This window comes from Rhineura floridana, chromosome 1, assembly GCF_030035675.1.
Source record: "Rhineura floridana isolate rRhiFlo1 chromosome 1, rRhiFlo1.hap2, whole genome shotgun sequence".
NCBI lineage: Eukaryota > Metazoa > Chordata > Lepidosauria > Squamata > Rhineuridae > Rhineura > Rhineura floridana.
The window spans coordinates 184,734,206-184,758,229 of NC_084480.1; the positions used below are offsets into that span (position 1 = coordinate 184,734,206).

The 24,024-nt window shown below is 42.7% G+C and overlaps 1 protein-coding gene and 1 long non-coding RNA gene across 2 annotated transcripts in view; one reads left to right on the forward strand and one right to left on the reverse strand.

Annotated features, from left to right (window-relative positions):
• The window catches only part of GABBR2 (gamma-aminobutyric acid type B receptor subunit 2), a 435,702-nt gene extending 411,883 nt beyond the window's left edge, over positions 1 to 23,819 (reverse strand). The window contains exons 1-2 of the mRNA XM_061588946.1: positions 23,725 to 23,819; positions 21,387 to 21,519 (exon numbers count right to left, since the gene is read on the reverse strand). Coding sequence (XP_061444930.1) covers positions 21,387 to 21,518 — 132 coding nt within the window. The 5' untranslated portion in view covers position 21,519; positions 23,725 to 23,819. The remainder of the gene's footprint in view (positions 1 to 21,386; positions 21,520 to 23,724) is intronic.
• LOC133390283 (uncharacterized) lies at positions 13,132 to 14,200 on the forward strand. Its single transcript, XR_009764365.1, has 3 exons — positions 13,132 to 13,221; positions 13,903 to 14,005; positions 14,129 to 14,200. It is a non-coding gene; the product is annotated as an uncharacterized LOC133390283 (long non-coding RNA).
• Positions 23,820 to 24,024: the final 205 nt, after the last annotated feature.

The window sequence follows — 24,024 nt, forward strand, 5'->3', positions numbered from 1 at the left end:
CTAGCATAGATATTTGGAACAAGGTCATCCAAGCTAGAGATGCCACACTGGATGTTGAAGTAGCAAACATAGAAACTCTCCTCACAGAGCTGACAAAACTTTGAAAGAACTGGAAATGCATGTGGAATGAAGCCAAATTGGTTGCGTCAAGCCTAAATATAGAAATAAAACTCTCCTGTAGATGTGATGGAGTTAGGCGCAAGAGGGCAAGGCTGCATGACGACAGCACACCTGATGCTAACTTGGAAGACATGAATGACACAGATGAAACTCCAGAAGAGGCCTACTTTAGAAAGTGTGTGTTTTACATTTTGGTAGACAATGTTATAGCAGGATTAACTGTCTGCTTCAATGCTGTTAAGCAGTTGGCAGAAAAAAATTGATTTCTTATGGAAATATCTCACCATGTTCGAAAGTGATGTGGAGAGAAAAGCTTTATCTTTATCAGAGCAATATCCTGTGACCTTAATTGTGATGATTTTGGAAAAGAAATGCAACATTTACCCTCAGTACATAAAGCAAATTTTGTAAATGCACAGTTAAAGCCATTAGATCTGTTGAACTTGTTAACAGAGTACAGTCTTGGTGACTTGTTTCCAAATGTTTGTGTTAGCTTAAGAATACTATTAACAATTCCAGCAACAGTAGCTTCTGGAGAGAGGTCATTTAACAAACTTAAGCTAATTAAGAATTATTTAAGGTCTACAATGTCTTAGGAACATCTTGCGGATTTGGCCAGGCTAAGTATTGAATCAAACATTGCCAGAACAATTAATTTTCATGCTGTGATTTGAAATTTTTCACAAAAAAAGACCAGGAAAGCTCTTTTTTTAAAGTAAATAGTAAGTTTATCTACCTTCTTTCAATGTGAATTCTTTCTCCTTATCTGTATTGTAGCATAAACAAAGATGTTCAAATCAAATGTGCTTTCTTATTTCTGATCCTCTTTTATTTTATTTATATTTATTGTGGAGGGAGTATAAGAGCATAAGGCCTTAAATGCAGAAAATTAACAAAGCACTCCACTCCACCCCTCTCTCGTCTTCCATACCCTTTTTGACCTTACAGGCTACAGCTCATGGCATAAAAACGTAGTGGATAAAAACAGAATGACTAATGAAGAAGGGAAGGGGCCCAAAAGAAACTTTGTACCCCCTGATAAAATTGCTCTCACAGGCCCTGCAGGATCGTGTTACAATGCTCTCAGTTCCACTTTGGACCAGCTTTGCGGTTAAAGCAAGAGAAGGGAGCATGTTTCACAGCACACTAACTGCAGTGCTGTGTTTAATATATGAACATATATTAAGTCTACCCCTGTGCAGGTGATACAAGTGGAAAGTTGTAATTACCCTTAAATCTGCTTTTTAACTCTCAGTTTTTCTTAACACTCACACTTAAATGTTACACATGACTATCAGCTGATGTCTTTAGAGCTGAGAGCTTGCAAGTGTGAAAACAGCTGTGGCACTAACTGCTTTATAATCACAACAATTGGGCTGTCATGTCAAGTTTTCTACCTCTAATTTGTCTTAAGAGAGCATGGAGTGCAGATAACAAAAGATCAGACATTCACAAAATGAGTAATCAACACATGATTCTAGCATTTCATAAAACAATAAATGAAAATGATATTTCTGAAAATGTGGTATGTACAGTGTCTTTCTCACGTCATTATTAAGAACACCCTGATTAGAATAAACTTGAAGGATTTTCGTATAGTATCTATTATATTTTGACATTGTTACAGTGATGTGTAGGCAGTCCTGTTTATGACACCTTTACAGGAGGAAAGCATAGAATGGAAAACTGGTTAGGGCTGCTACTTACAGCAGGGCTGTATAACGGAGAAGTGAATTTGTTTCCCTACACTCCACCTCTATGGAAGGTAAAATGCTGAACTGAGGGGAAAGGTTCACCTGTTAATTTCTCCCTGTTATGCAAATATTAAATAGAAACTCTTCCAGGAAAAAGAACTGACAACACAGGAACAGATTCTTAGCTAGCAGTTTTATTGGATCCAGATTTAGTCGGCAGTATGGAGGCAGACAGATGCTGCAGCCAGTCCCATGTACAACTCAGCTCCATCCTCATGTAGCCTTAAAGGACCACTTACCCTCCAAATCTAGAAGACTGCAAGGGATAGAGAATGCCAAATAGTTAGGAAACTTAGCTACTTGCCATTGCAATCACCCAATGTGAACAGCTGCATGGCAAAGCCAGAAAATATTGCCTAGAATGATAGCAAGTATGAGCATCACACTGCATAATGGCCACACAAGCTGATACCATTGTTGATTTCGCAGATTAACATGAGCAGAAACCTGCATGCAGAGCTATCCTAAGGATACCCTCAGAACAAAGTTCTCCTCAGCTCAGTGGTACTTATTTTCTAGTACATATGTCAAAGTTTGTCCCCCTGCGGTCCCTTGATCTCAGCACCCCAAGGGAGTTCTTTGCTTCTGAGAACAGTCCCAACTCATTTGGGTCGCTGCTTCCCAGGCAAACTCTCTTTCAGGATTAGTTTTACGGTAGAAACTGCCACCACCCCTTTCTTAGCTTCCACTCCGAGGAAGGGGACCTCAGAGTGCTAACTGAGATCCTAGAGCACACCTATTGTTACACCTTCTGCTCTAGGGTATTAATCCACACAAATCAACAGTAGTCAGTAGCGTCCATTGATCAAGGACTGAATTTAGAATCATTAGCTCCAAGCAATACACACCATTAATAAAAGGGTAGTTTAAAGGAAAAGAAAGGTACGTACAAAGGAGAGCAGCATCCATTTCCTTAAAAGCTAACTGCCCTCAACCAGGCTACAAGAGATACACTGGCATAGCAACAGTGAGAGATTCAAACAGACAATAGAAAATAACAAACCTACAACTATCCATACTCACTTCAGCAACGCTTGGTTCCCCAACAGCGTAACTGCAAGTTAGGCAGGTCAAGAAGTTGGTATTAGGAAACGGGAACGGAAACAAGAATGGGAACAACTGAAGGATCATCCTTCATTTTTATGGAGTTTTGCTGGCAACAGGGAGGGGGGCCAATTAGCCATCCTAGATGCCCTTTCTGTGATCACCTTCTTTGAAGATAAGGGGGGCTAGACAATCCCAGCCAGGGGTCATGATCTGCAATACCCACTCTCCCTGACTTTGATCTCAGGAAGCATATAAGAGGTAACAGATAAGGTTTTGTTGCCTCTTCTTGACATTAGCAAATTGCCTGTCTGGCACTTGGACTTCCCAGCAGAGTATCCCAGGGATCAACAAGCTCCCAGAATTCCCTCTGGTTGAACCATTTTAGTCTGACCAACTTTAACTCAAAGTAAGCTATTCTTGACAAAGTATACTTAACAATTATTATATTCACCAAAAGTAAGACCACTGTACAAAATGTTATATGATTCATAGTCCATGAGAAGGGATACATACACAATCTCTAAATAAAAATATATATAAAAGATCAATATATGCCCAATCTACAGCCCAAATTTTATTTAATGGTACCCAAACCGTTTACCAGACTGTGGTTGGCTTGATGAACTCTTATGTTTGACTTAAACACTGTAATAGCTCTCTCATAGAACGAAACAGGGTAGTCGGGGGGGATATGCTATAGTTCCTTTTCTGTATTATTTGAAAATAAAAATCTATTAATTGTGATTAACCAAACAGAGGTTTTTATTGTATTAACAAAACGTTTCAGCTTCCGCCTTCATCAGCTGCTAGAATACAAATGCTATTACCAAGGTGGCAGTTATAGAGTTATGGACATATTGGCACCACATGGCCTGAACCTGGAGGACAGTACCACCACTACTTAGCTTCTGCAAATGAAGCCCCTCTGAGCATTCCATCCTCAAAGCTCTATAACGGCCACCTTGGTAACAGCATTTGTATGTTGGCAGCTGATGAAGGCAGAAGCTGAACGTTTTGTTAATATAATAAAAACCTCTGTTTGGTTAATCACAATTACGTTCATATATATTTTTAGGTGATTAGCGGAATCCTTATAGGGATCCAGAGCAAGCTTGAGTGAAGTTCTGTTTGTTGCTTTCAAAACTGTCTTACCTGTATACCAAAGCAACTCGCATCCACCGAGGATCCAGTCTTCTTTCATTCAAGTTCTCCATCATGCACAACCACCACCCAAGGTATGCAATGTTTTTACAAGAGAAGATTACAAAATGCCAAGTTACTATAGAGCATCTTAAAGTATATAAGACCTTAAACATTATCCCACGAGTCCTTGAGATCTATAAATCAATTTCTATTCCAGAAAGTATCCCTTTATGTCTAAATTGGCACATAGAGAAACATCAGCTGAGCATATTCCTTATTTCTATGATTATTAAGCAGAATCTTCTGAAAATCAAGACCTTGAAACATGCACTACAGCAGGAATTAATGTTTCAAAGAAACATTCTAACACCATGCGACTATGAACGCCTCCTCTATCTGCTCCATAAAACAGAACAGACAACTTTTATCAATGTCCATGCCACCAAAAAGAAAAAACTCAAAAGGGATATTCTAAGATATCATCTTCCTCTTATTCCATCCAATTTCATAACACAGAGTTCTGTTTATAAAGAAATATTTTCATGTACTACAAGAGCAAAAGCTAACCACAAGAAAAAGAAAAACAGGAGATTCAAAAGAGTTACTTCAAAAACTTCCACATGTATAACAAGATCACCTGACATAACTTACAAAAATGACTCCACAACAATAATAGATCTCACTGCAGGCAAAATGTCACCTAATGAAATTAGGCTTCTATCCAAAGGCCTCAACTTCTGCCCAACACCTAGAGAGCACAATATAGCACAGATGAAATGTGACAGCAAAGCATTTGAAAGGAGATGCAGATTGACTGAATTTTTTTATGATGACTCTAAGAACAACATAGACCTCTACAATAGAGATCCTCTGCTACAGTTTCTGCAACCTAAAACTTGGACACCGAACATTAACAGGAATCCAGTCCTAGAAACCTTTCTCTTATCAATAAACAGAGTCATCAACAACCACACACCAACTCCTACTCAAGACAACCTTTCAAAAGAAGAAAGAATAGCCCTAAGGAACCTTCAGATGAGAAGGGATGTTGTCATCAAGCCTGCAGATAAGGGTGGTGCTGTTGTGGTACTTAACACTACAGACTATATAGCAGAAGGTCAAAGACAACTAAAGGATGAAACAACAGATAGATTTCTTGACAAAGACATCACCGCAGATCTCAATACTCGTATCATTACATCTATACAAAACCTTACAAGTAGGAAACTTCTTAAAGAGGAAACTGCTGATCTCCTTGTTAATCCAAATCCCACCCCTGGAAGGTTTTACATGCTGCCGAAAATCCACAAAGCCAACAATCCTGGTCGCCCAATTGTCTCAGGTAACAACACAGCTACTGAAAGGATTTCTCTGTACATTGACTTAAATTTACAAAACATGGTGCAAAACCTCCCATCATATATTGAAGACACCAAGGACTTCTTGCTTAAAATTGAGTCTTTAAACAAGCAGTATCAATTCCACAACAATACTATACTAGCTACTTTAGATGTCACATCTCTTTACACCAATATACCGCATAATGATGGGATTCAGGCTTTAAATGAGTTCCTTAACACCAGAGATATGAACAATCCTCCAACAGAGGTTCTCACAACTTTAGCTACGCTAGTCCTGACTTGTAACAACTTTACATTCAATGGAGGACATTACCTGCAACTACAAGGCACAGCTATGGGGACTCGCATGGCTCCATCATATGCGAATCTCTTTATGGGTAAACTGGAACAGGAGATCCTCAAAAAGGCCATCAACAAACCACTTATATGGTGGCGATACATTGACGACATCTTTATGGTCTGGACGAATGGTAAAGAGAGTTTGGAACAATTTAAAAATTACATCAACTCTATCCATCCATCTACTTACATTTAATAGTACAAATGACAATCCGCACATCCCTTTTCTGGATGTCCTTCTCACCACTGAAAACAACAAAATGGCCACTGATCTCTACCGCAAACCCACTGATGCCCACACCTATTTAAACTGGAAATCCTGCCATCCTAGGCATATAAAGAAGAACATTGTGTATAGCTTATCTCTGAGAATCAAACTTATTTGCAACACCGAAGATAAATACCAGAGAAGGATCGGTGAACTTAAAGAACACCTTCTTCTAAGAGGATATTCTCCACATATTATCAATTACAACATCCACCGAGCCTCCATTCTGTCCAGAGAAAACCTCCTCCATCATACTGAGGTGTCAAAGAGCAGAGAGCAACGGATTCCATTTGTGGTAGATTTCCATCCAGCATCTCCTAACTATCACCGAGCAATCAAGGAGAGCTACCCATTGCTGGCAAACTCTGAAAATCTTACTAGAGCCATCAGCAGGCCTCCTGTTATAGCATTTAGCCAACTTCCTAATTTGCACAGACTGTTGGTGAGAGCTGTGCTTAAGCCACCTATCACCAATCCAGGGTCTCATCCTTGTCACTCCAAACACTGTATCACCTGTGTGTACCTCAGGGAGACGGCCGCTTTTACAAGCACTAATCATTGCCATCTGCCTACTTGTCTGCCTGTTATTATGGGCTGGTTGTTAGCTGTATACCTGAGGCTGTTGTTGCTGTCGTCGCCCGTTGCTGTCGCTGTCGTTGTGAGCTTGCTTTGCACCATCGTTGTGTCGGGACTGCTCCTCGGGGTGTTGCTGGGCCGTTGCTCTTTGTTGTTGGCGCTTGCTGTTCGTCTGCTGCTGTGGGTCGTGTTGCCCAGGGCGTCGTCGTTGTGGTGGGCGCTGCTGCCGCCGCCGTTGTTGCGGGCCCATCCGTGTGCGGGCCTGTCCGTGGCCGCCGCTTCTGCCGCCCGAGATATCATCACGGCGGCTTGTGCTGCTGCCGCCGTTGCCACCTTTACCGTCGCCGCTGCGATTTCTGTGCTGCTGGTTGCTCACCGCAGGCCGCGGTGAGCACCGGCCTGCCGCCAGTGGTGAGAGCACTGGCGAGGCGGCCGAACTCGGCGCGTTGTGGGTGGAGTTCGGGGTGTCGCGGCGAGCCTGGATCCTGTGATGGTGAGAGCATCGTGGAAGGGGACCAGGCTCACGACGTGGAGGACATCGTGTGGAGCGGCACGGATGGCGGAAAGAGACTAGGCTTGAACAATACAGATGCCCGAGGGAACGCCCAGGAGCCGCATAGCAACTCGTCTGTGGTGAGAGCACTGACGAGGCTGGTTAGGCTTTGGGCGCGGCCCGGGACGGCCCGGCGCGGAGTGGCGGCGAAGGGAGAACGCCGCACTGAGCGGCCAAGTGTGGGGCTCCGTTGGAGACATCCTGGCTGGGTGGTGGTGAGAGCACCGCAGGAGGAGGCCAGGTTATTGTCGTGGCCTGGCTGGCGGCGGTGGCAGCGGGAGGAGAACGCGGCACAGGACACTTTCCAGTACTGTTGAGGACATCTTTTGTAGACATGGCTTGTTATGGAGGAGGGTTTTAACGTTGGTTGTTATTACTGTCGTTTGGTTGTATGTTAGTTTGTTGGTTGGTTGTTGTTGGTTGTTGTGTGAATGAGACTGAGTGGATGTGTGTGTGTATTTTTGGGTTTTGTGTTTGTTTTAAATGTTTGCTGTGTTTACACTTATTTTAAGATGTGCCTGGGAGAACGTACTTCGGGTTTAGCAAGTGGACTTTCGGGGGCCCCAATTAACGTAGTGACGGGTAATGGGAGGTATGGTGTTGGGAGAACATGCCAGGTAAGGGGAACTCGTCCCAGACAAATTGTGTCTGTGCCCTGTTCCGGTTCTCCTCATATCCACAGGACTGTTGGTTGTACTATCAGCCAGCTCTCGGATCTCCAGGTGCTGCTTTTAAATGCAAGGTCGGCCGTTAATAAAACTCCCCTTATCCACGATTTGATTGTGGAGAAGGGTGCCGATCTTGCGTGCATTACTGAGACCTGGGTGAGCGAGCAGGGAGGAGTTGCTCTTTCCCAGCTTTGCCCACCTGGGTATTCGGTAGATCTGAGGGCCGGGGAGGTGGGGTTGCTGTGGTCTATAGGAGTTCTTTCTCTCTCACCAAGCGCCCTGTCCAGATGGCGAATGGTCTGGAATGTCTTCATCTTGTGCTGGGCCAAGGAGACAGACTGGGAATACTGTTGGTGTACCGCCCACCTTGCTGCCCAACGGCTTCCCTAGCTAAGCTGACAGAGATAGTCTCGGAGGTATTGTTGAGGTCCCCTAGACTTGTGGTACTGGGGGACTTCAACATTCATGCCGAGACTGTCTTGTTTGGGGCGGCTCAGGACTTCATGGCCTCCATGACAACCATGGGGCTGTCTCAAATTGTTACTGGCCCGACGCATGTATCAGGACATACTCTTGATTTGATTTTCGCCACTGGTCATGGAGATGGTGATCTGAGGGCGGGGTATTTTTCATCTACTCCGTTGTCATGGACAGATCAAAGCTTGCTGAGTTTTAGACTTACGACAGCCCTTTCCCTCTGCAGAGGTGGGGGACCTATTAAGTTGGTCTGCTCCCGGAGGCTTATGGATCCTGTAGCTTTCCAGACGGCTCTGGGAGTCTTTCCGGCTGATAGTACTGGCGCTCCTGTCGAGGCCCTGGTTGACCTGTGGAATATGGAGATGACCTGGGCCATTGACACGATCGCTCCCGCGCACCCCCTTCAGTGCAGAACTCATACAGCACCGTGGTATACCCCGGAGCTGAGAGTGATGAAGCAAGAGAGGAGGAGGCTAGAGTGCAGATGGAGGCGAACTCCTGACGGATGCAGTCATGCTTTGGTAAGTGCTTCCACTAAGATGTATGTAAAAGCGGTTAGGGCAGCAAAAAAGTTTTATTTTGCTGCCACCATTAGATCATCTCTTTGCCGCCCAGCGGAGCTGTTTAGGGTAGTACGTGGGCTGTTACATTCTGGCCCTCACGATACTAAAGAAACATCGGAAGCCCGCTGTAACGAATTCGCGGAGCACTTCCAGGACAAGATTGCATGCATCCGTCGGGACTTAGACTTGGTGCAGCTCGAGGAAGTGGACAAGGTGCTTGGAATGGTGCGGGCGACCACATCTGCTCTGGACCCTTGCCCATCTTGGCTGGTGAAGGCTGGCAGGACCGAAACCACCGGCTGGGCCAAAGAGGTGATAAATGCCTCCTTGAGAGAGGGAGTAGTCCCTGGTAGTCTCAAGGAGGCAGTAGTGAGACCTCTGTTAAAGAAACCTTCTTTGGACCCAGATGTTCTTAATAACTATAGACCGGTGGCGAATGTCCCTTTCTTGGGCAAGGTTTTGGAGCGGGTGGTCGCCGGTCAGCTCCAGGCGCTCTTGGATGAAACCGATTATCTGGATCCGTTTCAATCCGGTTTTAGGTCCAGTTTTGGCACTGAAACAGCCTTGGTCGCCCTGTATGATGACCTTTGTCAGGAGAGGGACAGAGGGAGTGTGACTCTGTTGATTCTCCTTGATCTCTCAGCGGCGTTTGATACCATCAACCATGGTATCCTTCTGGGGAGACTCGCGGAGTTGGGAGTTGGGGGTACTGCCTGGCAGTGGTTCTGCTCCTACTTAGCGGATCGTCGCCAGAAGGTAGTGCTTGGGGAACATTGCTCGACACCCTGGACTCTCCATTGTGGAGTCCCTCAGGGGTCGGTTTTGTCCCCCATGCTTTTTAACATCTACATGCAGCCTCTGGGTGCGGTCATCAGGAGGTTTGGAGTGCGTTGCCATCAGTACGCTGATGACACGCAGCTCTATTTCTCCTTTTCACCTTCTTCAGGTGAGGCTGTTGATGTGCTAAACCGCTGCCTGACCGCGATAATGGACTGGATGAGAGCTAATAAACTGAAACTCAATCCAGACAAGACTGAAACACTGTTGGTGAGCTCTTTCCCTGCCCAGATGGTGGATGTTCATCCTGTTCTAGATGGGGTTACACTCCCCTTGAAAGAACAGGTTCGTAGTTTGGGGGTCCTTTTTGACCCTTCCTTGTCGCTTGAGGCTCAAGTGGCCTCGGTGGCTTGGAATGCATTTTACCATCTTCGTTTAGTAGCCCAACTACGCCCCTATCTGGACAGCGACGATCTCGCTTCAGTTGTTCACGCCCTGGTAACTTCTAGATTGGATTACTGTAATGCACTCTACGTAGGGCTGCCCTTGAAGACAGTTCGGAAACTTCAGCTGGTGCAAAACGCGGCAGCCAGGCTATTGATGAGGACCAATCGGTCTGCACATATAACACCTGTCCTGGCCCGTTTGCACTGGCTACCTATTTGTTTCCGAGCCAGATTCAAGGTGCTGGTTATGACCTATAAAGCCTTACACGGTGTGGGACCACAGTACCTTGTGGAACGCCTCTCCCGCTATGAACCTACCCGTTCACTTCGTTCAGTATCTAAGGCCCTCCTCCGGGTACCATCTCACCAGGATGCCCGGAGGATTGTTACCAGATCTAGGGCCTTTTCTGTAGTGGCCCCCGAATTGTGGAACAGCTTACCTGAAGAGATACGCCTGGCGCCTACGGTGCTTTCTTTTAGGCGCCAGGTTAAGACCTGGCTGTACTCCCAGGCTTTTTAATGTTTCAATGTTAATGTTTATGTCTACGTTTTATTTTAATATTGTTGTTGATATATGTGATTGATTTTATTATAATATTGTATTTTTAATCTGTTTTGTACACCGCCCAGAGAGCTACTAGCTATGGGCGGTCTAAAAATGAAACAAATAAATAAAATAATAAATAAAAATAAGGCAGGACATATTACATCAAACAGAACATCACCTGCAGGTCCTGCAATATAGTTTACATCATCGAGTGCAAAAGACCAGGATGTCATATCCAAAACATAGGAAAGACCACAACTGACCTATGCACGCGCTTCAGGAGCCACAAGTCGGCAACCTTGACAAAAAAAGTGGAGCAACCAGTTGCAAAGCATTTTAACATCGAGGGTCACAGCCTGTTGGACTTTTCCGTTACAGCGATAGAGATGCCAGCAGATCCAGCAGCGCTGACTAAAAGGGAGAATTTTTGGATTGACTCTCTGGACACATTGGCACCACATGGCCTGAACCTGGAGGACAGTACCACCACTACTTAGCTTCTGCAAATGAAGCCCCTCTGAGCATTCCATCCTCAAAGCTCTATAACTGCCACCTCAGTAACAGCATTTGTATGTTAGCAGCTGATGAAGGCGGAAGCTGAAACGTTTTGTTAATACAATAAAAACCTCTGTTTGGTTAATCACAATTACGTTCATATATATATATATATATATATATATATATATATATATAACGGATATTCCTTTTCTAATTATTAGATATTATAGATTTATAAGTATGTTCCAGAAACAATGTACTGTGTGAATATTGCTCACAACAAATTGACAGCATTCAAAACTTTACAATCTTATAGAACAAACATCCGCACGGTGTTCATATTAATGTGAATCAGAACCCAGGAATGTAATATGAATGTGCTGAAGCCAGTATTATTTTGAAGCACTGGAGTGTATTAATGTCTCCCAACCACACTACTGTGGTTTCCCAATTTCATTTCAACAGCACTTTGCAAGGTGGGATTGCTCCCATTTGACTGAGTGGTAGATGGCTTTTCTTCAAATACAACTTCTTACTGAGGAGCAGGAAATAAAACCTTCTGGCCCTTGGCTCAGGTCCATTCATTAATCAAGTGAGGAGGAGTACACAAGTAGAAACAGGCATCAATCATTACTTTGATGCTTCTCCAGCAGCCTAATCAACATCTCTCTCTCTATCTTTTGTTTATCTTTCTCTTTCTGCCAGTTCAAATGCAATAGATAACCAGTCTATTTCAAAGGTGCTGTTTCAGGTTTATTTTTATCTGCATGGTGCTTCCTTCCCAGAATTCATGTAGTATGTTAAATGGGCTGGATTAAATGCAGTGACACATCTCCATACCAGCAAACAACAATGCTGATCTCTTCTTCCACTGTTGCTGGGGCAGGAAGATGGTTTCTAGTTGCTAGTTGCTCAAAACTGGGAGTGGTGAATCAAGACTTTCAAACAGTCATATATCTGGTCATCTGTGGTGAGAATCATCTTCAAATGACCTCTCCGTCTTTAAGTCGAAAACCTGAAAATGGGGCATTCTCACATGGTGGCACTGGGCCCAATCAATACCCCAGCTTCAGGCTGCCTTCTTCCTCCAGCCCAGGTGGCCTGCTGGGCAGGGCTGCAGATGCAGAGATGACCCTACTGCTCCATTAAACCCCACCTGGCATCCTAAATGTTCATAAATGTGTGAGCAGGCTGGCTAGAAGGCATTCTTGGTGAGCTAGTAGGTTTTACATTTATGTCTTGGTACAACAGTAATGGGCAGCTGGGAGTCCTTCAACAGGCTTGTAGATGGGGCTGTTATTCTTTGGTCTTACAAATAGTTCAAAATGTGGCCAGATACAGGGTGCTGCCAGATTCAGTAATTAAACAACTTCTGGGGATTTGGTCAGTTGGAGGACTTTGTCTCTGCTCATGTGTATGGGAGAAGTCTCTAGCCTCTACAGCACGGGTGGCCAATTTGTGACCCTCCAAATGATGTTGGACTACAGTCCCCACAATCCATGATTACTGCCCACGCCCCATGGAGCTGATGAGAACTAGAGTCCAACAATACCTGGCCCATTCTGTTCCCAATCTATTCATTTTTTTAAAATCCACATGAAAACACATATTAAAATAAGTGTTTATCACAAAATATTTAAATGCTTATTTTATCTCAATATATGTACTTCTGAATATATTTTCTTTAAATATGTATTTTAATGCATTTTAGTACTTGAGCTGACAGCTGGATTGCAAAATTTGGAGAAGTGTAAAACCTGAACGATAAATTCCTTTCAATATGCACATAAATCCAGGAAGTGTAAATCAGGTCAGTTTACATTCAAAGTCAAAGAAATCAAATTCCTTATGCATCCCTACTTGCCACTCATTGCATGCACCTCTATAGAACACACCTGACTCCTGAGCAGAGACTGTGGATTTTCCTTTTTAAAGGCAGCATCCACTCTGCTACTTACTCAGTATAAGGGAATATGGGATCACTATTTTTCTTCTCAGCATGCAAGCAAAATCAAAAGTAACTGCAGTAGTCTAATCCCTTTTGAATAAGATGTGTGGAGGGTTCCAAAGTTAATAGGGGGTGGGTAAGTACTGCTGTTTGAAAAGGAAGGTGACAATGAACTAGCTTCACAGTGCAGGTGCTGGTGTTCCTCCATTTAAAAAGAAGAGAAGCCTTTCAATGGATCAACATCTTTGTTAACTTTTACACATAGAATGAGCAAGTGAGCATTTATTTTAGGACACAATTATGGGAATATAAAGGAAAAGATTTGGAAACAAGATTAATAATAGAAGTATTCTGTTTGATAACTCTCCAATGAGTGTCTCCAGGATCTTTGGAATCCAGTGGATCTAAAATCCTGCAATAATCCAAATTATAAATTTTCACCAGGGATATAAATTAAATAAATAAAATATAGAAATGGCTGACAGCCCAACTAGTGTGTGTTTTTCCCAGGATTTCATTTGCTAATAAGCTTGCATTAACCAAAATGGTCAACCGAAGCTTCTAGTCTTCTGTGTACTTAAGAATTTGTTCATTTGGAACCTTAGCCACCCAAACAGTGAGAGTAAACAATTTGGGGTTATGACACAAGAATACTAGACAATTGGGGAAGGAAAATTGCCGGCTGTCACAATGTGTAATTTGATATAGCAGTTTGTGTTTTTCCCAAGGTCTGTTAAATCCTGGTAGCACAGATCCTGGCAATGGTAGTAGGTGCTTTTGTTTAGTTTACATCCCTTTCCTCTATTCTTCTTGGAAGATGCTGGACTCAGTCCATTTGAGTAAACAAAGCTCAAAAACGAGCTGAGTTATTACATGGAAGAAAAACAACCTTACCCATGATTTACTAACAACAGTAATTGGTAAGTTTCCTTTTTTCCTTAATTAGTGGTCCTGTTGTATTGTTGTCTGTGTGTTTAGCTTTATTTCAAAATAAAATTCCATGTTTTTAAAAAGCTAATTAATGCTTTTTCACTATTTACTAGCTCCAGACTCCTACAGGAGAGGGCATATCCAGTGTGAAATGTAGCCTGCATTCTGCCACACCAGCTCCAAGCCGCCTGTTTTCTTCCCTCATACTTCATTGGCACCAAGATAATAAAAAGTCTACAGTACTTCTAAATTTTTTTGTTGTTTTTTGTGTTGATTGGGAAGGCAGGGAACCTCACTTCTGCAATCTGTTTTGGGCACAGATGTGTACTGATAAGAAGAAAAAAATCCTGATTCAAATCTCACCTCAGCCATAACTCATTAGGTTTCTTCAGACAAGCCACTATTCTCTCAAGCCTCTGTGTATGGGCTTGATACTGTCTGCCCTACCTCATAGCACTGTTGTAATGATTGCTGCAGTTGAGATAAGCTTTGAATAGTCTAAAGAAACTATAACCCTTAAAAGCCCAACCCCATTTACCAAGAAATAAGCTTGCATTCACTTATGCAAATAAGTGTGCATAGGACTTGCAGCATAAGTACAATGAAGTTTATTATTAGCATTCTTCTGAACACCAAGAGAGTTATATAAATTGGTTATAGTGTGGATGTTTTTAACATTATGAATACTTGAGGAGATTTAGGTATAATGCAAAATATTTTATTATTGTTTATTGAATTTATACCCCACCCATCCTACAAAAGGAGCCCAGGAATTTATGAATTCCTGACCAGCATTAATGGGTGTTGGGGGGAGGATATAAAAAGCCAAAATCTAATAAGGAAACCTCTCCAAACTGTTATCTTATTTAAAAAAGAGCTACAAACTTTCAACCCCCTCCTGTTATGACTCCTGTACCCTGCAGTGATCTGGACACAGAGTCAGAGGCTGCAGGAGCATCAGAGCTGACTGCTAAAGATAGAGACCATTGTACTAGAAGCTTTTAGACAGGAACTCTCAGAGAAACCTCCCAGACCATCAGGGTCAGAGACTAGAGACTGGATCCTCATAGGCACTTTCCCTTCAGCCTGAAAAACTAGATGCCTCCCACTACACATCACCAGTCCAGTGACACAGGGAGCAGACCAGGAGGAAGGCTATGGAATGGAGGAGTGCCCATCTGCAGAATATGGCCATTTAATGCCCAGAGGGTTGGTGGTTTAATACTCCAGAAGTCTCTACATAGGGTGTAGCTTGGAAGTGATAGTCTAGAGACAGGCTTAAAAGGCCTCAGTCTGCTCCCAACCTTTGTTGGAGCAAATTTGTCACTTGGAGCTATCCATGGTCCCAGTGTCCATCCCAGCCACTTTCCCCATGGGATCTGGCATAAGACAGGAATATACCCAAGTGTATCACTTTCAGAATGGATGTCAGCAGTGCTTTTTTTGTGATGGAACTAACTGGAACTGAGTTCCAGCACCTCTGGAGACAGACTTTCCTGGTATGGCTTCAGCAGGTTGGGCACTCTTTCACTTTGTAAAACAAGGGAAACTCCAAGGCTTGGGGAGGGGGCAGAGTCTTCATTCACTAATACACTTGGGACAGGAAGGGAAACTCCAAAACTTCAATGAGGCTTTGACTGTAAATTAGGTTGACAGTGCAGCTGCAATTTGCAAGGCAGAGGGAAGTTCCAAGGCATGCCCACACATAAACAAACAAAACAGCCACCTTTTGAGAGAGAAGCGGAATGAAAGAGGGAGGGATGCTCATCATCTGGGCAAGGTTTTAGAGCGCGTGGTCGCTCACCAGGTCCAGGCTCTCTTGGATGAAACTGATTATCTGGATCCATTTCAATCGGGCTTTCGGCCGGGGTTTGGTACAGAAACGGCCTTGGTTGCCCTGTATGATGACCTCTGTCGGGAGAAAGACAGAGGGAGTGTAACTCTGTTGGTTCTCCTTGATCTCTCGGTGGCTTTTGATACCATCGACCATGGTATCCTTCTGGAGCGACTCACGGATTTAGGAATTGGAGGCACTGCTTGGCAGTGGCTGCGCTCCTATCTTGAGAGTCGTCTCCAGAAGGTCATGCTTGGGGAGCACTACTCGAGTCCCTGGGTACTCCAATATGGGGTTCCACAGGGTTCAGTTCTGTCCCCCATGCTCTTTAATATCTATATGAAGCCGCTGGGTGAGGTCATTAGGAGATTTGGAGTGTGTTTTCAGCAATATGCTGATGATACACAACTCTACTTCTCCTTTTCATCTTCCTCAGGTGAGGCTGTCAATGTACTGAACTGCTGCCTGGCCACGATAATGGACTGGATGAGAGCTAATAAACTGAAACTCAATCCTGACAAGACTGAGATGCTGTTGGTGGGGGGGCACTCTGCCCAGATGGTTGATGTCAGACCTGCCCTGGATGGGGTTACACTCCCCCTAAAGGAGCAGATCCATAGTTTGGGGGTCTTATTAGATCCGCTCCTGTCACTTGAGGCCCAGGTAGCCTCGGTGGCACGGAATGCGTTCTACCAGCTTCGGCTGATAGCCCAACTACGACCCTATCTGGACAGGGAGAACCTCGCCTCAGTTATTCACGCTCTGGTAACCTCTAGATTGGATTACTGTAATGCACTCTACGTAGGGTTACCTTTGAAGACGATTCGGAAACTTCAGCTAGTGCAGAATGCTGCAGCCAGAGTTCTTACTGGGACGAAGAAATTCGACCATATAACACCTATTCTGGCCCAACTGCGCTGGCTACCAATATGTTTCCGGGCCAGATTCAAAGTGTTGGTTCTTACCTATAAAGCCCTTAACGGCATCGGACCGCAATATCTGATGGAACGCCTCTCTCGCTATGTACCTACCCGTTCACTGCGCTCGACGTCTAAGGCCCTTCTCTGGGTCCCAACTCATAGGGAGGCCCGGAGATCAGCAACTAGATTTAGGGCCTTTTCAGTGGTGGCCCCCGAACTATGGAATGCCCTCCCAGATGAGATACGCCTGGCGCCTTCTTTGTTATCTTTTCGGTGCCAGGTAAAAACCTACCTCTTTGCCCAGGCATTTTAAGCTTATATTTAATTTTAATTTTAAACTTAATTGTAATTGAAATTTTTATTTTTAATTTGTATTTTAATTTTGTTTTTAAATATGTTTTATAATCCACACTTGTTCGTATTTTAATTGTGTTTTATCTTGTTGTACACCGCCCTGAGAGCTTGTTGCTATAGGGCGGTTTAAAAATGTAATTAAATAAATAAATAAATAAAATCATGCCACCTTTGGAAGTCACTGGGAGGCAGGCAACTGTAACACCCCAAGCAGCAACAATCAACAAATATTAGGCTGTCTGATTTCTCTTGACTTGTAGTGCAGCTGGTTAGATTTTTTGTGGCATTCTGTCCCCATTCTCCTCAACTTTCTTACCACAATTTCAGGCTGTGAGCTGCCTATCACTCCCCCCCCCCCAATATAGTCATCCTGACTATATAGCACTCTGTATAAAGTGGCATGGTGTCTATAGCCTGTTTTTCTCTTGACTAGTGAGGTGGTTAGTTGGATTTTTCTTGTGGGTTTTTGCTCCCATTCTTCTCTGGCTAAGAACATATATATATCCTAGCAGGGGCACCCAAGGCAGAATGGTCAAAGCTGAGACACCAGACTAAGATGTATCCAACTCAGAGGAAGGCAATGGTAAACCACCTCTGAATATCCAAAATGCAACACATGATAGTGCTGGAAGATGAGCCCCCCAGGTCAGAAGGCACTCACCAAGCTACTAGGGAAGAACAACGGACAAGTAGAAGTAGCGCTGTGACTAATGACGCAGCTGGGTCAAAGCCGAAAGGAAGGTCAGAGGCTGATGTACACAGATGCGAATGGAGTTGTTCAATGCACACAACAGGAACATGGAATGTGAGAAGCATGAACCAGGGAAAGTTAAAAATTGCCAAGCAAGAAATGGAATGTATCAACATTACAATACTTGGCATGAGTGAATTAAAACAGACGGGAATGGGACATTTTCAATCACGCAACTACAAAATATTTTATGCAAGAAATGAGAAATTAAGAAGAAATGGGGTTGCTTTAATAGTGAGAAGTGATGTAGCAAAAGCAATTAGGAGCTACAACGCAAGGTCTGAGCAAGTGATATTAATGAGATTAAATGGGAAACCTATTAACATAACCATCATCCAAGTCTATGCTCCAACAGCAAATGCAGAAGAACAAGAATTTCAGAGGTTTTACACAGAAGTGCAGAAGGAAATTGATCACACACCAAAACAATATGATAATCATGGGGGACTGGAATGCAAAAGTAGGGAACAGAGAAGAACTAGGAATTGTGGGGAAATGGGGCTTAGGAGACAGAAATGAAGCAGAAGAAAGACTTATTGAATTCTGTGAAGCCAATCATTTGTTTCTTGCAAACACATTTTTTGAGCAACCGAAAAGACAACTGTACATTTGGACATCACCAAATCATCAATATAAGTTGGATTTTTTGTGGCTTTCTGCTCCCATTCTTCTCTGGCTAAGAGCAATATAGGAATAAAATTGATTATATAATCGGTAGCAGAAGATGGAGAAGTTCCATACTTTCTGTGAAAACAAGACCAGGAGCAGACTGCAGTACAGATCATGAACTGGTCGTATCGATAATCAGAGTAAAGCTAAAGAAGAACAACAAAGCAATCATAATGCCAAAATACAATTTAAATAACATCCTAGAAGCATATAAAAATCAAATAAGGAACAGATTTGAGGCTCTAAACTTAGTTGACAGAGAACCAGAAGAACTATGGAGTGAAGTCAGAGACATGATCAGGGAAGAATGCAAAAAGACAATACCTCTAGTTAAAAAGAGAGAAAGTTCTCACTGGATGACTGAAGAAACTCTTAAAATGGTTAAAAAGAGAAGGAAAGCAAAAGCAAAAGGAGATAGAAACACGGTCAGAACCCTAAATGCAACAGCGACTAGTAAAGAGGTGGCCACTCCGTGGCTCTCCAGATGCTGCTGGACTACAGCTCCCATCATTCCTGACCATGAGCTGTGTTGGCCGAGACTGATAGCTGTAGTTCAGCAGCATCTGGAGAGCCATGGAGTGGCCATCCCTGGACTAGTACATAAGAACAAAGAGAACTATTACAATAGTTATTGGATAGAAAATAGAACAGGACAACAAAAGAAAAGAACAAGAGCCCTATTCCAAAAGATTAGAGAAATGAAAGAGAAATTTAAACCAAGAGTAGGGATGTTGAATAATCAACAGGGGAAACACTGACTGACCGAGATGAAATAAAAGGAAGATAGAAGCAATATACTGAAGAACTCTATTAAAGAGATGCAAGGATAACAGATTCATTCACGGAGGAACCGTATGACGAAGAACCAGAAATTTTAGAATGTGAGGTGAAAGTTGCTTGTAAAATACTTGGAAGAAACAAATCACCAGGAACAGATACCACAGAGTTGCTACAAGCTACTGAGACTGAATCTGTCAGTCTTGTCAAAAAATTGTCAAGAAACAATGGCCCACAGACTGGAAGTGTTCAATATATATCCCAATTCCAAAGAAAGGGGATCCCAGGGAATGCAGTAATTATCGAACTATGGCCTTAATATCCCATGCAAGTAAAGTAAGGCTCAAGATTCTACAACAAAGGCTCTTACCATATATGGAGGGAGAAATGCCCGGCATTCAAGCTGGATTCAGAAAGGGAAGAGGTACCAGAGATCATATCGCAAACATACATTGGATAATGGAACAGACCAAGGAATTTCAGAAGGAAATCACCCTGTGTTTTATAGATTACAGCAAAGTCTTTGACTGTATAGATCATGAAAAACTATGGAATGCTTTAAAAGAAATGGGGGTGCCACAGCATCTGATTGTCCTGATGCGCACCCTATACTCTGGACAAGAGGCTAATGTAAGGACAGAATATGGAGAAACCACCCCTAATTCTCATTCCTTGGAGCAGTCCAGGAGGATACTATGGTCAATTATATCAAAAGCAGCCGAGAGAGTGAGAAACAGGAGCAAGGTCGCATTCTCCATCTCACCCTCTGCAAAAGTTATCCAAGAAGCTTTGGATATACTGAGATTTAGCAACAGACATTATAGCCACTGTCCAGTCTGTTGAGATACTATTATTTATTTTGTAATACATTTTTTTAATAGTCCAGGCCCCCAGAGGCCCAGGACCCAGGGATTTTGCTCCCCACTTGAGCCTTGTCTCAACGTGATGTTGGGACAGGCTGCATTCAGATGTTATGCTAAAGCAGAGGTGTGGAAGTTGTGGTATTCCAGATATACTCTCATGAGCCCCAATAAGAATGGCCAATGATTGGGGATTATGGGAGTTTTAAACCAACAATATCTGGAATGCACAGAATATCCAACCCTGTGCTAAGGATAGTTTAGTGTGATGAAAATGAACCTAGATGAGCCTTGCACTCCTGTGCTTTCCTTTCCCTTCTCTCGTACAACCATGAGGAGATGGGAAGCTTTGTCTTCCAATTTCTATTAACCACAATTAAATAAATCTTAATTTAATCTAAACTAGGGTTGTTGAAACAAACCATCTTCTTGGGTTGAAATGGGCTTGTTTCAAACAAACCAGAGTTAAGATTAACCACAATTTTTGAGGTTCAAATGACACAGTAAACTCAGGTTAATTGAAAACTGAAACAAAGGCTTCCAAACTCCACAGCCACACTGAAGAAGGGATGGAGAACATGTGAACCCAAGCTTTGCCTGGGTTACTGCTTGTCTAATATTATGTCTAAACTGGGCCATTGGAATACTGACCAAAAAAGCCACAAGTTTATATGAATTGCTTATTGTCCATGAATGTCCATGATTTTCCACTGACACTGTGAAGATAGCTTATCCATTGCTGCAAATCAGTGTTCCAAACAGACAAGTTCTAGAATACAGTTTTAACTGCAAAGAGGGCGGGGAGGCTATTGGAAGTGAAAGCCAATGTGCAATTATGCCAACTGCAGACAATAATATGTATGTGATGCACAACAATGATTCTGATATGGACTGAGAAAATAATATATCCACTTTTTCAGATCAATGTCTGAACCATTATGCCAGAATGTGGACATGTGAGGATATTTTAATAAATAAAACCAGAAGTTTTGCACATCCATAATTTGCAGCAAAACTGTTTCTCAGAGGCAGAAATCTATACTCTCATTCTCAGAAGATGAATGGATGTAAACTCTGTTACAGACAGCTTCTCCGGTCATTGTACAAGTATGATAATATGGATTCTACACTGACAAAAGCTTTGCTTGAAATCTGTAGGACACTTGGTTGCTTATTGAATATGGGTAAACAAACCATTCATACTACCTGCACCTTTTTGCAGAATTTTATGTCAGTATTTCTTGTGTGCTGCAAGAACTGGCCCTTCTGGGTTTTTGTTGTTTTGTTTTTGCGTGAAGAGAGTGAGACACTAGGAGACAGAAGAGTTAGACAGCCCATCCTGTAAGAGTAGAAAGAAATGATGAAGCTTCGGCTTGGCAGGGCAAAGTCCAGGCCCACTCAGTAATATTCTTCCTTAGCAGCTCATGGACAACTTACTATTCCTGCTGCAAACATTAAGACATGTACTAGAGTCACCTCCTAAAACAGCTCAAGACTACCAAGTGTAGATTTGGGCAGTTTCTTACATTGTGAAAGCATCTTCCTTTCTTCTTCCCCATGGCTCCATCTTACCATACTCTGGTGCAAAGTGCAAATACAGAGATCATGTGTGAGGAGAGGCACCACATGGAAATAACCAAGGGACAGATGTTCTACCTCAGATTCTGTAATCCAGAAACTGAACCAGGGATCTTCTGCATGCCACCCCAACCATTAGGCATCCTCCCTTCCAATACATGTTTGTATATGAGGAGTGGTGGCAGCTCTATTTATTCTGAATGAATTTGCTCAGATGATAAAGAACAAAATACCATTTCAATGTGGAAACAGCATTCCTAGCTAGCACAAGAAGAAACTGCCACAGGACCTTTCAAGCTACTTCTAATGTCAGCAGTGTGCCTGCAATGACATTCATTATGATATATCCACCACTCTTGTTCTGACTGACAGCCTTCCCTTTCAGATTGCATCTCCCTTCATGGACTTCACAAGACTTTACAAAAACCAGCAACATGGAATTGCTGTCCTGATACTAAGAAAGCAACAAAGAAAGACATAGCAGAGGTGGAACTGTACTGTACAACGCTGCCTGCCAAGTTATTTGAAAATAACTTTGTGTTGAACAATGAGACAAGGTGAACAGTTGCCCAAATATACTGTTATGGGATTGAGTGATGAGATAGATGATTTCTTTGTGTCTCTTTAAAGCCTGTAATCTTGTATCTGAAGTTGGGATATGCAAGCAAGAAACCTGCTCTACTGGTCAAGCCAGTTTCCTTTGTCAAGCTAGCCTGCCAGTTAATGAACATTGAATGGTCAATCTGCATACCCAAAAGGAGCTATTGGAATTGTTTCAGGTGAGGGGCCCTCCTCCCCCCATCCTACAGCCAAGGAGAGGCTTGTGTTTTTAGTCTAATCTGGAGAAGTTGGGAACTAAGGAGACAGAGAGGCTTGCTTGCTCTCTGACACCCAAAGCTATGGACAATGGGGAGCAAGATCTGATGGACTGATAATGCTGTGAATCCCTTCATCTCATGCTCAGACTGTGAATGTGTGTAAATAAACCACATACCAAAGACACCATAGTCTCAGCTGACCTTCATTTCAAGGAAACCAAACCCTGGGTAAGCTCAGGAACCCCTGGAAGTCTCACACCACTGAGAGATTGGGGTGGCATGCAACTATACATATATTATAATCAGCACTAAGATTTACAAAGGAAACCTATGCATATTTACTCAGAAGTAACCCTTACTATCTTCAGTGAAGTTTACTCTGTAGTCAAATGTTGATGATGACTTACATCCTTAGTCTTAAATAGGGGCATGCCCTGACCACAAGATTAGTTTTGGACCTCAGTTCACTACTTCAAAAAAACAGCCAAATTCAGTTCAAAGCGCTTCAGAGACTGGATTTGGGTCCAAATCTAAATCCCGAGATTCAGAAAAACAAAGCTTTGTGTCTTCCCTATTCATTGTTATGGGGATTTTTTTAAAAATGGCTTGAAACCACCAAGACAGCCACTCCAATGTGAATGCACAAGATTGAGGGTTCTTACATTCTCCCTGTTGCCCATTAGCTGTTCAGAGTCCTTATATGTCAGACATTGTGTTCACCTAAGCTTACAGAGCCTCTGACAGCAATCGTCTGAACAGGCAGGCTAAGGCTAGAGCTCCCATGCAAGATTTCTTGGTGCTTGGGAGACTTCAGTAAAATAAATGGAGTTCAACAGTGGATTGTCTTATAGTATTTCTTAAAATATTTATTCTTTAAATATTTATTCTTATTTACACAAATTACACATATGTCTGGTCACAGCTAGTAGATCAGAATCATGTAAGTTAGGATCAAAATCAGTATACATTTCAGTATACAGTGAACACATCTTAAAGTACACTTTTCTATTAGTTCAGACTCATATAAGTTACACTGCAATATTTATGAAGTTATATTGCAAGGAATCAACATCAAACAAGTTACATTTTCTGTTTGTATATTTCAATATATTTCTACTTCTTATATTGAAGGAATACCATTATCTGACCCATGATGTAGAAGGAGACCTCTGAATATTGGCAGCAACAATGTGTCTTTAACCAAGTCTCCAAAGATATTGGCCCCTTGGTGTACAAACTCTCCTTTTATAGGAGTGTTCAATGACCTTACTCAACAGCTGTCTGAACTCCATCCCTAACTACCATCTCTGAGCTCCATTTCTGATAGCAGCTGATAAGCTAGTAAAACTAGTTAGTTATCAACAGGTGTTACAGATCCAGAATTCCATATAAGGGCAGCTGTAGCTGGCAGCTGTGTGTTATCACCTTTTGTTTACAGCAGTGGTTCC